The 13,672-nt window shown below is 50.5% G+C and overlaps 1 protein-coding gene across 1 annotated transcript in view; it reads right to left on the bottom strand.

Moving 5' to 3' along the window:
- The window catches only part of HHAT (hedgehog acyltransferase), a 346,658-nt gene continuing 332,986 nt past the window's right edge, over positions 1 to 13,672 (bottom strand). Inside the window, exon 12 of the mRNA XM_045165642.1 lies at positions 1 to 1,349. Within this exon, the coding sequence (XP_045021577.1) occupies positions 1,258 to 1,349 (92 nt within the window). The 3' untranslated portion in view covers positions 1 to 1,257. The remainder of the gene's footprint in view (positions 1,350 to 13,672) is intronic.

Genomic DNA, 13,672 nt, shown 5'->3' with positions numbered 1-13,672 from the left:
TAACCGCAGCCAGGACACAAGGGTAATACCAAATGACTAACGGGAGATGGTGGGGACAGACCAGGTCCGTACTCAATGACAATTAATTCATGTGCTTGAGATGTTGTTCTGTTCTCCCATAATTGGGTACACTATGGATTCAAATTTTAAAGCTGCTTCACTTACCCTCTACCCCCTCAGAAAAGGAAAAAGCAAAGCCAAATGGAAGTATTCTGAATTATCTACCACTTGAGGCCATTAGTGGCCTGTTAGCATCCTTCCAGAAGAGTGAATAATTCAGAATTAAGTAAGCGTGTTTCAACTTTAAACATTTTCTTCAAAAAATATTCAAGACAATTTTACAAAAACATGAAGTGTCTGTATGGAAGAAAGGGCTCCATTTTATTGGAAACAAACAGCATCAACCTCTGAGGGTAAAACACCGAGTGTGAACCACTCAGGGGGAGAGGGCTGCTGGGACTTGCATGGAGAGAGGAGAGACCACAGGAAGTCCTCTTTACCCTCTTTGACTTGCCCCATAGCACCTGTCTGTCATACACTACTCCCTGTTTGTTTTCTTTTTTTTTTTTTTAATTATACTTCTTTACTAGGAAATAATTAACTGTCAGGTAGAGGAACTCCTATGTTTATACTTCCTGCAAATCTAGGGAACAAGCAACCAAACGGTGATCACCCTGATGAATGATGAACTCAAGTAGCAACCCTCCTTAGGTACTGACATCTATATTCGATCTCCTTGGACCCAGTAGTCGGCAACACAGCTGCGGCTTTGTCACGCCCCTGCCGAGGAGCTAAATGTGATGCGACTCTCAGTGCTGGCTCTACAGACTGCACTGCAGGAAGCAGGGAAGGGGCCACTTAAATGCCACTGGCCCAACATGTTTCAGAAACACTGCCCAGTGGAAGACAGGCCTATCACTAATCAGAATTTATATGCCTCAATCAAGAAACGTCTATTGCATTTAATTCTTGGTAAAGGAGAAAGAACGTGGGGTCTGGACCACAACATCACCATCTACAGCTAGGCAAGACGTTTTACTGCTTGGGGTCCAGCTTACTCTATAGGCAAAGGAGGAGGCTGGGAAGAGGATCTCTAAGTTCCCAAAGCTACGAGAGCTCAAGTTTCCAGTCCTGGAGTGAGGTAACTTCAACAAAAGATGAGCAGGTCCCCTGGAGGTTACCTTGAGGTTCGAGGTGAGGGTGGAGCACCATGTGCCCTGGAAACCAGTGACAAGGGCGGACCTGGGCCCGGCGCCGTCAGTTACCAGAGTAAGTGTGGGCCCAGGCAATGCCCACATGGGAGTAGCAGTACAGGAATCCCAGGACAGACAGGGTCACACACGGCCAGCCTGCAGGAGGGCGACAGACACGGAAGAGCAGTTAGACAAGCCTGGGGTAGGACTGGTGCAAAACGTCCCCATTAGAGAAGGCAGCCTAAGAAACAGCATGGGCCTCAGTTTAGGCATTAAGACACACGTCTCCTAGATCACCTCATGGTGTTCAAACTGGAACAAGAGCAAGTGGACCCCTACATGCCCACTGGGATCATCATAAAATGAGGGGAGCCCTATCATACACACAAACTATGTTTAGAAACAGGACAAGCTTTTGAAGAATACATATTTAGAAGACTAAAGCATTTAATAACCAAAAAAGATGAAAAGTCCACGAGACCCATAGTAAATCGCAAAATATACGTTGACCGTTGAATTGTACACCATCCACAAGCACACAGAAGCCCAGGACAACCAGGTACTTTTTTCAGCCTCAAGATGGACCCATCCTGCTTGGAGGCCCTCAGATCTGTCACCGCCGTGGCTCAGACCCACATGTCAGGGGACCTGTTAAATCTGGTTCTCAGTAACCTCAGGGAGCAGGAAGAGGTGGGGGCGGGGGGGCTTCAGGTACAGAAGGCAGACCCAGACTTCAGCTGTGTGTAGGGAGAGGCATCAGCCGGTGTTTGGTAAACACAGGAGCCAGAGACTGGCTGCGGAGGCGGGAGAACAAAGCAGTTTCACTTACACAAAGCTAGGGTGTGGCAACTGATGCACAGCTGTGCTTGGCCCTATGGCTGTCAGGGGACATCCACATGGAAGCTTCTGCCCAGCACACACAAGTGTAGGGAGCCCTAACTAGAGGTGAGTTCAGTCTGGACCACCGCTGGGCCCTGGAAATCCCCCCTCATGTCACTGCGTGCCAGGCAGAGAGGCAGCGAGATGGCCGCAGTCCCGACTCCGCTCGGAGACCCCAGCACCATCTCAGCTTCTCCATCCACACAACGGGAGGCCCAACATACAGGAAAGCATATGGAATCAAAGAAGATCACAGATTTGGTAGCGTTTTAAAACAGTGTTTCAGAAACACAAAGGATTTCCTGGGAACTCTCTTATGTCCACACAGCTCATTGGTCTTTTTATCACATGCGTGTGCCTACAGCCAGTCACCCCAGTGTGTGCCAGATGGCTGCCAAGAACCCATTCTCCTTTCCTGACCTCAGGAGTTAAGATCGGTGATGACAAGGCAAAGACAGATTCCACGAGTCGCCCTTCCACCGCATTCAACCAACACTCAACGGGCCTCTGCTGTGGGCCTGGCCCTGTTCTAGACGTGAACGTCTTCCTCTGTGCTCACCTAAAGGAACAAGTTCTTCACCTGCAGCAGCTGCTAACCAAGCAGGTCTGGCCCAAGTGTAGGGGGCATGCTAAGGGCAGAGCCCCCCTTCATCAGAGCTCAGATAAGCACAGGATCATAAAACTGAAAAGAACCTGGGGTGGGCGGCCATTCTGGTGACACGCCAAGGGCTGCTATGCCGCACAGTCATCCGGACTTGTCCACCATGAATGGAAAATGTGGCATCAAAAAGGGCTCTGTCCCGCCAAGCGAACACTGACACCATCCCGCAGTCCTCTCGCCCCCTCGCCTTTCCCCAGTAAGTAGTCTTCTTCCATGTTGTCCCTTCTTACCAGCTTTCCAATCCTGTGTGTCTGGAAAACTCCCTTATCCCCACATCCTCAAACACATGCACGCACACACACACACTCACTCTCTCTCTCTCCATTAAGACGACTGGTGGGCTGTACCGCACTGCTCGAAGGAAAAGATCCTACACTAAGGCCCCCTGCACACACTGTACATTCAGAGCTGGGCCCCCAGAATCGATGTGTGCAGCTGCCTGGTGGGCTTTTGTCACCTGGACTTATCGACAAGGGAACAGTGAGTCAGCACTGAAGATCTTACGAACAGGATGTCAGATGATGGTTGCAAAAGATTGGGGGATAGTGAACAGGCCAGATTATTTAACAGTTACAGCTACATGCATACAAGTAGGATGTATATATAGCACAACAGATTCAATGAAGAGGACCAAGGCAGGGGTGTAACAGAAGGAGTTAACAGGATGTGGGCGGCTGTATCCTGATATTGCTCACAGGATACTGGCGGGTTGCATAATAACTGCAGCTAATGAGGGACAGGTAGGACACAGAGGGGAATGGCTGTAGCTAATAGAAAGTGAGCCGTGCGATTTCACTTGAGGTTATTAAGGCTGAGCCATTCTCTGAGCAATTACATCAGTATGAAGGACTGGAAAGGCAGAGGCTTGGGATACTGAAGGAAAAGACCATTATCGTGCAGGGCTATGGGAAGTCAAAGGATATGTCTAATTGGTTTTCTGGAATGGAAAGGGATAATCAGAACAAGGTGCAGGTCTAAGGCAAAACTTTGTTTAAAAAGTAACATGGTAGAATGGTGCAGCCACTATGGAAAAAGAGTATGGAGGTTCCCCCAAAAGTCAAGCGTAGAATTACCACATACATGCCCCAAAGAATTCAAGGCAAGAACCAGAAGAGAGATTCCTACACCCAAGTTCACAGCAGCACAAAGGTAGAAGCAACCCAGCGTCTACTGCGAGATGAATGGGTATACAAAATGCGGTCTATATCTATAGTGGAATATTTATCAGCTATAAAAAGGGAATTCTGACACCGGCTACGACATGGATGAACCTTGAAGACATGCTAAATGAAATAAGTCAGGCACAAAGGGACAAATACGGCAAGATTTCCACCTGTCTGAGGTACCTAGAGTAGTCAAATCGACAAAGACGAATAACACAGTGGTGGTTGCCAGGGGTTGAGAGGAGAGGGGAGTTAGTGTTAAATGGTTACAGAGTTTTAGTTTTGCGAGGGGAAAACTGTTCTGAATATGGATGGTGGCTGCATAACAATGTGGCTGTACCACTGAACTGTAGACTAAAAATTATTAAAATGGTAACTTTTATGTTATATATTATTTACCACAATAAAAAATGTATCCTGAGTGAAAGAAGACATCAACAAAATAGTACATGTGGTATTATTCTATTTGTGTGAAATGCAAACTGATTTATAGTAACAAAAAGCATGCCAGTGGTGGCCTGGGGCTGGAGCAGAGGGAGAATCAGACCACAAAGGGGCTCTAGGAATCTTTGGGGATAACAAAGATGTTGAGCATCTTGATTATGGGACTGCTTTTCAGTGTATATACAACTGGAAAATACATTAAATGGATATATTTTATTGTGCATAAATTATTTCTCAATAAAGTTTTGCCATTCTAAAGGTGTTTTTGGAACATCAGCAAATCGCAGACTTGCAGTGCTATGCTGCAATCTCCTAGGCTATCTACGCCCAAGGTACTGAAATTCAAATAGTAGGAAGATGCAGTTCATTTTTACACGATGCTAAGTCTTTAGTCCCTCACCGCCCCCAGGAGCAGAAGAACTTGCCACATGTGGGACTGAACACCGGGCTGCCCTAATCGTTCTTTCTTCTACTGGACCCTCTGAGAAAGATGACCAGAGAAACTCTCTTATCCACGCAGATTCATTCAGCTGCTGAATCAGCACAAAACCCTATCCCTATCCTGGGGAAGAAATCAATCCTTCCTACTGGGAGAGGAGTTAGCCGAGCTGCTGAATGAGCTATCACTTACCCCATCAAAGGCTCGCTCCGCTGTCAGGTCGGGCAACACTGCTGAGCCTGTGGCCGCCATCTTGGCTCTAACAAGGTCTTTTCAAAGCCCACCCCACTGCTGACCATTTTTAGAAGAAAAAGGCTGGTGAGCAGAATATGAACAAACTGCAGTGACGCTTTCTTCTCATCCTTCCTTTCAGTCAACCAGAACCCTAGTCTCTGTCCACACGTGAGTAGTTGACAAAGAATATGCAATCTGCTATTCAGTTTACAAAGAATACACAAACTTGGTGAATTTGCACAACACTATGAGATAGAAATTACTCACCTATACTAATATTCTTGCTTGAAGCTCTGTTGCCTCAAAAGGGTCCAGAGACCACAACCCAAGCCCAGGTGGTCTGGTTGAATCCTGCTTGGAGAACAGTTTGAAGGACCTGAGTCTGTCCTTTAGCTTTACCTACAATTATCTATCATTTCAGTTCAGTTCAGTTCAGTCAGCCATGAAATTAAAAGACGCTTGCTCCTTGGAAGAAAAGCTATGACCAACCTAGACAGCGTATTAAAAAGCAGAGACATTACTCTGCCAACAAAGGTCTGTCTAGTCAAGGCTATGGTTTTTCCAGTAGTCATGTATGGATGTGAGAGTTGGACCATAAAGAAAGCTGAGTGCAGAAGAATTGATGCTTTTGAACTGTGGTGTTGGAGAAGACTCCTGAGAGTCCCTTGGACTACAAGGAGATCCAACCAGTCCATCCTAAAGGAAATCAGTCCTAAATATTCATTGGAAGGACTGATGCTAAAGCTGAAACTCCAGTACTTTGGCCACCTGTTGCAAAGAACTGACTCATTGGAAACGACCCTGAGGCTGGGAAAGATTTAAGGCAGGAGGAGAAAGGGACGGCAGAGGAAGAGATGGTTGGATGGCATTACTGATTCAATGGACGTGAGTTTGAGCACGCTCTGGGAGTTAGTGATGGACAGGGAGACCTGGCGTGCAGCAGTCCATGGGGTTGCAAAGAATCGGCTCTGACTGAGTGACTGAACAGAACTGAACAGAGCTTCCTCCCTCCAACTACTCAGGCAAGTTCTCTAGCCAGAGGCTCTGACACCCTGCTGTCTGATGCCCCTCCTGCTCATCCAGCTTGCTGGTTCTCCTGAGGGGTGAGGAACATCGTGACCCTCTCTGCTTGGCTCTTGGGTCCCTACAGCTGGACAGATAGACTCTCACTTTCTGGCCCCATGAAGCAGCAATGTCATCCACTGACTCTCAGCCATTCTAAGACAGGGAAAAGACGAGTTTCCCATCTTGAGTGCCGTCATGCTACAAAGGAAGATGGCTCTCACCTCCCAGACAAGCTTGCCTTGGCCAGAGCCCAGAACACAAATGTGGTGGCCCCGATCAGCAAGGACCACCAACATATCCATCCGTATCCCTGGGATGCAGGTGCACATACAACATCCCACATCACCATCCTGGATGTGAGACTGAGGGTGTTCTGCCTCCACAGAGGGCCTTTGTGAGTGGGCAGGCTTGGAGGATACCCAACAGAGAAATGGAATGCAGAGGTGACTTTCAGAGATGCTGCAGAACAGTCACAGGATGTGGTGACTGATGGATTTTGAGGCCAAAGAATATATTCCCTCTCACTGACCCTGCCCACTGCCTCAGACAGCACCCTCGGGACCGACGCCAGTTGGTGTGTGTCACAGAGACTGTGTACCGTATGTTAACAGACAGAAGGGCTACTCCTAATAGTAAAAGCCATGGTCCCAGGGTCCCCTCAGGACCTGTTCTCTGCTATAACATTGAAAGGGGGAAAAGCTGGTTCTGTTGGGGACACCAGGAACTGCTCTAGCACTTGGTCACCATCTTTTTTTTTAATTGGAGGATAATTTCTTTGTAATGTTGTATTAGTTTCCGCCGTACAACAATGTGAAATCAGCTGTAAGTATACATACATGCCCTGGCTCTTAAGCCTCCCTCCCACCTCCGCACCCCACCCCTCTGGGTCATCACAGAGCGCCAGGCTGAGCTCCCTGTCATAAAGCAGCTTCCCACTGGCTATCTGCTTTACACATGGTGGTGTGTGTATTTCAGTGCGACTCTCTCAGTTCATCCCACCCTCTGCCTCCCTCACTGTGTCCACAAGTCTGTTTTTTACGTCTGTGTCTCTGTTTCTGCCCTGCAAACAGGTTCGTCGGTACCATTTTCCTCGATTCCATATATATGTGTTAATAAACGATGCTGGTTTTTCTCTGACTTACTTCGCTCTGTGTAACAGGCTCTAGGCTCATCCACCTCAGTTCAACTGCCTCAAATTCGGTCACCATCTCTTTGAGCTGACTGGCTTGCACCTGTGCCTTTCCATCTAGTAGATACTGTGAACCCCAGCCCCACACCCTATGTGTTTATGTGTGTGTACACATGCATATATTGGTCTCCCTTGGTGCCATTTTCTACTCTGAGAACAGTGGAGGCTGAGTGCTTTTTTTCCCTTTGAGAACGAGCTCCTACATCAGACTGGTTCCCGGGGGCTGGCTCAGGATCTGAGAAACAGCAGGGCACTCTGCACCATGTACTGGCTTCAGCCACCGTCATTTCATTAATTATTCAGAAGGACTTTATGTGCTGTCTTCATTAAAACAGCCCGCTCCTGACAGCACTTGATGTTTAACAACACTCAGATCTGACGGGGGAGAAATAATAAGGGGCTTTGGTAGTTTTATTTCAGTAGCCCCGGCCTAGAGCGATTGTGGAGCAGTTCATCAAATGGTCCTGCACTTTCAGACCTTCCTTCACAGCTCAATTTAGAGCTTTCATCTGATAAACCTACAGGGCAGGAGCCTTTCCCTGTCCACGGGCTACCTTATTGAAAGATACCCAGCAGGACCACAGCTGCCCAGGCTTCCAGGCCGGTAAACTGCCAGGTCTGTTTTCAAACCTGTGGGAATATGGACAGGAGGTCTGAAGAACAGGCTCTTGCTACTCTAGGGCTAGAGGAACCATTTCTTACCTTCATGTAATTTACAAACCTGGGCCTCAAACCCAGCTTTTGAGGCCTCGGTATTTTTCCAAAAACAAAACAAAACAAAACACTCAACTGCTTATTTCACACCCTCTCACGAAAAAGAACTACATGGTTCTAATTTGTTCAAAACTGACATGTGAAATCCTAGAGCTGGTTCTCAAACAGTATTAGAATGCACAGTCCCGTCCCCCAGAGGTTGTGATCCAGGACGCCTAGGCGGGCCTGAGATCTGCGTTTCTACCAGGATCCCTGGTGACGTGGACGCTGCTGGTCCAAGAGCCAGCCTCCGGGCCCCCTGTTCCGGGGGACTCTGCAGAGGACCCACCGGTGGTTCACACACCGAGCAAGGGGACAGACGAGCACTGAGCGTTGACAGGTCACCAGGGCCTTTGCAGAGGCATGCCACATCCTCACAACCACCCTCTCAAGGGGGTATTATCAGCCCCACTTCACGGAAAGGGAAACCAAGGCTCAGAGAGGCAGAGCAACCTTCTCAAGGTCTGAAAGCTAAGGGGTCACCAAGTCGCACTTGGAGCCCAGGGCTGTGTGGCTCTGGGTGTGCTCGGCCGCCTGCGCTCCGAAGCGGTGATGGGCCTCAGACCACGTGGAGGGGAGGCTCACACGGTGCCCCTCTTCTCTGCCTGGTGCCTTTAACTCTTCTGCCTCCAAATCTCATTTCATCTCCTCTACTCATGGCGCTAAGGAAACAGGAAGCAGGAAGCAGCAGGCTTGTATTTTCAAACATCATCGTCACTAAGCTGCGTGGTCACCCCCTCTCCCAGGGCTCCTCAGTTTCTCCATCTGTGTAATGGGGGGAACAAGCCTGGAGGAACATGTTTGCACGCCTTGTCATGGCAACTGTTAATTCAGACTGGGGCCACTGAGGCACGTGCTCCCAGCGCCTGGATGGGCTTTTGTTAACATAGAGCTGCAGGTATTTGATCCTGGTCACGGGCTGAGCCTCCACAGGGCATCCAGCAGGGGGACAGGGAGGAAGGAAGGGGTGACTCTGACCACCCCCGGGGGCCTTCTTGCCATTCCGAGCAAGAGTCGTTTGCTGGGTGCGCTGTGTGCACACTTTAACTGGCATGGACAGCGGTCTTTAATAAATCACGCTGGTCACACTCAATGTCACATCCTGAAGAAGCCAACCTGCGCTGTTTTTCATCCTGCCCACCTCCCAGCCCCAGGCCCTGTGGGCGGGCACTTACTGAAGTGCTCACTGCCATAAAGCAGAATCATTTCATGTGAAATTGAGAAAGTGGGGAGAACAAACTGGAGCCGCTTCTTCTTATCCTGACCGTGCAGGTGGAAAGAGGTGCCAAGAAAACACACATTTTCTCTCTCCAGAACCAGATGGGTGGGGGCCGGCCTGCCAGAAGCCCATCCCTGCTGCCGCTGCCAGGATCTCCACTCCGGCCACCAGGGCCAGAGGCTGCCCGGTCAGACCGCACTCCCCAGCCACTTCTCTTCCTTAACATGTTCCTTTCCTATTTTTTGTTTTTAAACAGCCTATTTCGGGCTACTGTTTATCCTTGACTCACAACCATGCTATGTAACAGAGTGGAGACAGTTCAGCAAATGAGCTCCTGAAAGCCGCCTCCCGAAAACAAAGGGATGGGGACAGTGCGCGGCAGGCTCCCTGCCACCTGGCCCGGAAAACCACTCACCCACGCGGGCAGTTTTTAAGATGGTTTGACAGTTTTTCTTTTTTTGACCATGCTGCATTGGCATGTGGCATCTTAGTTCCGCAACCAGGGGCCGAATCTGTGCCCCCTACAGTGGAAGTGCAGAGTCTTAGCCATGGGACCGCCAGGTAAGCCCCCAGACCGACCCCCCCCCGCCCTCCACCGCCCCAGGCATTTATGAAGCACTGACCGTATGCGAAGCATTTAGACAGGCAGCCTGGACATGCGTCACACTGAGCTTCATCTGAGGCCCATGACAATAGGCGCCCAGAGGTTAATAGCACGCTCAGGACCCCCAACTCCCCACCTACCCTCGAGATTTGGCTCTGCGGCTCCGGCTCTGGGAAACGCAGAGGACAGAGACAAGAGTCTCAACGCCTGGATCACCGGGACGATGGGCTGACGCCAGTAAGCTGACATGGTGCTAGGATGGAGGCGGCTGAGCTTAGAGGGTTTGCTTTGCCTTCTCATCCAAGTATGCACGCACGGGACAGTGGCGGTCTGGGGACCGTGGCATGGGGTGGCAGATGGCACTATTTCTCTGGAATCACAGAGACCCTGGAGAAGAGAAGAGAAGCGCCTGCAAATATAGAACGGGCTAGCTTTGGAAGCAGGATAGGGGTGGGGGGTGGGCAGGGGAGGGCCACTCTACAGGCCGAGAAACTTGCCAGCAGCTGAAGCCCTTCATCCCGGGACGGGCTCAGGACCCTCTGCGCATCCCTGTCCCGGGAAGGCAGCAGAGGCAGGACAACCGCGAGGAGATGCCTCTTCTGGACGGGTGGCGGCACAAGTCTGAGACCATGAACCGGCTCCTTTCCCCCCAGGCCCCTGGGATCAGGGCGCCCATGGTTAAATGGTCACTGAATAAACATATATGGGTGCCTGAGTCCTTCTGAGTACTCAGTCACAAGATTCTTAGATCCCTAATCAAAAATGACAGTTGTTGCAAAATCCCCAATCTAGAAACCCTAGGTATGCACATCTGGCCTCTATTTCCCCAGCTGTGGGCCATGCAGAATGGACAGAAGTGCCCACAGCTGAAGCATCATCGACACTTGTGTGTGTGCCCAGGAGAAGAGGCGCCTGGCAGGGACTGGCTGAGAACACCCAGACATTAACAAAGGACAGTGGGTCAGGAAGGCCACCCTGGTCATCCCGCTTCCTGTCACCACGAAAGGAACGTAGCGGGGGAGCTGGAAAGGGAGAGAAGACACGGGACCTACACCACACGCACCTCTGAAAGGGTGATGTCAGCACATCTCTCTGACATGTTCTTTTCCTAAAGCTGTTGCTAGGTAAACGACTCCCAATTACTTCGATTTCTCAGCAAAGAACACAATGATACAACCAAGCTCCCAGCAGAGACAGCAGCGTCTCTCCCGGAGCTCTCGGACGCCACCGCGGGTTAGACACGCCAGCCACCCCAGGGGAAGGGGAGGAACTGTTCCTGCCTGGCAGAGCGGGCTTTGTTCTCACCTCACTGCTCCCACTCACTGTGGGCTGTGCTCATCTCCATGCTGAGGGAGGGATCCGACTGAGCGCAGGAGGTGCTGTGGAGCCAAGAGCTTGTCTGCGCACCATCCTGAGTGGCTGCTGCTTCTCATCCTGGGGCCGTGCCTGCTCCCCATGCCCCTGCCTGGGGTGCTGTTGGTGGCCAGGATGCAGTTTCTCTCTATGGGTACTGAGCCCATGGGTCCGGTCTCATTGTGTGTGTGTGCTCAATTGTGTCCAACTCTTTGCAACCCTATAAACTATAGCCCACACCAGGCTCTCTGTCCATGGGACTTTCCATATAGGAATACTGGACTGGGTTGCCATTTCCTTCTCCAGGGGAATCTTCACCAACCCAGGGATCGAACCTGCATCTCCTGCATTGCAGGTGGATTCTTTACCACTTAAGCCATCGTCTCTTTAATGCTGACTTTAACCACTGGAAGTGCCTCTTGCCTTCTTCAAAAGGGACTGACATACATGCACTACTATGGATGAAGCAGATAGCTAGCGGGAAGCTACTCTAAGGCCTAGGGGCTCAGCTTAGTGCTGTGATGACCTAAAGAGTGGAGGACGGAGGAGGGAGGCCCAGGAGAGAGCGGATATATGTATACATGCAAATGATTCACGAGGTTGTACAACAGAAACTAACGTAACATTGTGAAGCACCTCTACTCCAATTTTTTTTTTTTAAAGGAACTGACAGAAGACCGAAGCACGAAACAGCTCCAAGATGAGTTTGGAAACAATGCGGCTGCAATATTCATAAACGGTATTGGGGAAAGGCATTGTCGCAACCAGGGTGCTGGTGTGAGGAGGGCTGTGAGGAGCAGAGGTGAGATGGGCACCCAAGTTCAGGCCTGCGCTGGTGGTGGCGGGGTCCTCGGTTCCACACTGGCCAGCCGGCTTGGGGCAGGGGTGGGCGGCAGCCTGCTCACCCCGCAGGAACATGGAAAACCTGGGCAGTCCCGACAGCAAGTGAAGGCCGCCCTGGGAACGGCCGGCTATGGTCTGAGCGAGCCCGGGGCTCCCCTCTGCTAAAGAAGCATCAGCGCTTCCATGGGACAGGGCAAGAGCTTTTAGGTCACTGTTCCAAGGAGGGAAAAGACACACAGAAAGATCCCATAGGGCCCCTCCCATCAAACCCACACACCCTGGAGACCCAGGGCGCTGCTGACGGTGGGCAGAGAGGCATCGAGCAGCCCCACCCACACATGGCTGCTCTTCCTTTGCAGGAGGGCAAGGCCGTGGGGGTGCAAGGCCACGGGAGCGCAAGGCCACGTCCTGCGGGAGCGTGGGGCAAGCGCAGAGGCCACGGTCACTGCTGCTGTCACCTCAGGCCACGTGGCCACCAGGGGCTAGTGGGGGAGATGAGCATTCGGCCTGAGAGTAAGAGAAAGTACCCACGTGTGAATGTTGACTCAGGCAAGGCGGACCCATTCTAGGCACCCTATTTTACAAAAGACACTGTCACGCGGAAGCCACTTCAAGGAGGGTCTGGAAGGGCTCCTCAGGGTGGGCACACTAATAAGTTAAAGTTTAGCCTGGAAAAAGGCCACGGGGCCACGTGGAAAGAGAATTAATTAGATTCATTCTAAGTCACCCCAGAAGAAAGAACTGGAGCCAAGAGATGGAAGTTAGGGACAGATTTTTGGCTACGACCCAAAGGAGCCTGTAACAGTTACACGCTCCCCTCCCTGGATTCCCATCCCTGCTAGCATTCAGAGGGTGGTGCCTTGGATGGGAGATGAAACCAGATGACCCCCCCTCCACAAGGCCCCTTCCAGTTCTTAGAGATTGTTACTGTTCAGTCACTCAGTCATGTCCAACTCTTTGCGACCCCATGGACTACAGCACACCAGGCGTCCCTGTCCATCACCATCTCCTGGAGTTTGCCCAAGTTCATGTTCGTTGCATCAATGATGCCATCCAACCATCTCATCCTCTGACACCCTCTTCTTCTGCCCTCAATCTTTCCCAGCATCAGGGACTTTTCCAATGAGTTAGCTGTTCACATCGATGACTAAAATCCTGGAGCTTCAGCTTCAGCATCAGTCCTTTTAGTTAATATTCAGGGTTTAGTTAATATTCAACCCTTAAGATTGACTGCTTTGATTTCCTTGCAGTCCAAGGGACTTTCAGGAGTCTTCTCCAGCACCACAGTTCAAGGGCATCAATTCTTTGGCGTTCTGCCTTCTTTACGGTCCGGCTCTGACAACCATACGTGACCTCTGGGAAGACCATAGCCTTTACTATGCAGATCTTTGTTAGCAGAGTAACGTCTCTGCTTTTCAGAGTAACGTCTCTGCCTAGGTTTGTCATTTTTCTCCTGCCAAATGGTCCATACCAAAATCAAATTGATTGCATTCTTAGTAGGTGAAGATGGAGAAGCTGTATACAGTCAGCAAAAACAAGACCCGGGGCTGACTGTGGCTCAGATCATCAGCTTCTTCTAGCAAAATTCAGGCTTAAGGAAAACCAGGAAAAACAATAGGCCGGCCAGGTATGA

The sequence above is a fragment of the Bubalus bubalis genome, chromosome 5, assembly GCF_019923935.1.
Source record: "Bubalus bubalis isolate 160015118507 breed Murrah chromosome 5, NDDB_SH_1, whole genome shotgun sequence".
Taxonomy (NCBI): Eukaryota; Metazoa; Chordata; class Mammalia; order Artiodactyla; family Bovidae; genus Bubalus; species Bubalus bubalis.
This window is presented reverse-complemented; position numbering and strand designations above follow the sequence as displayed.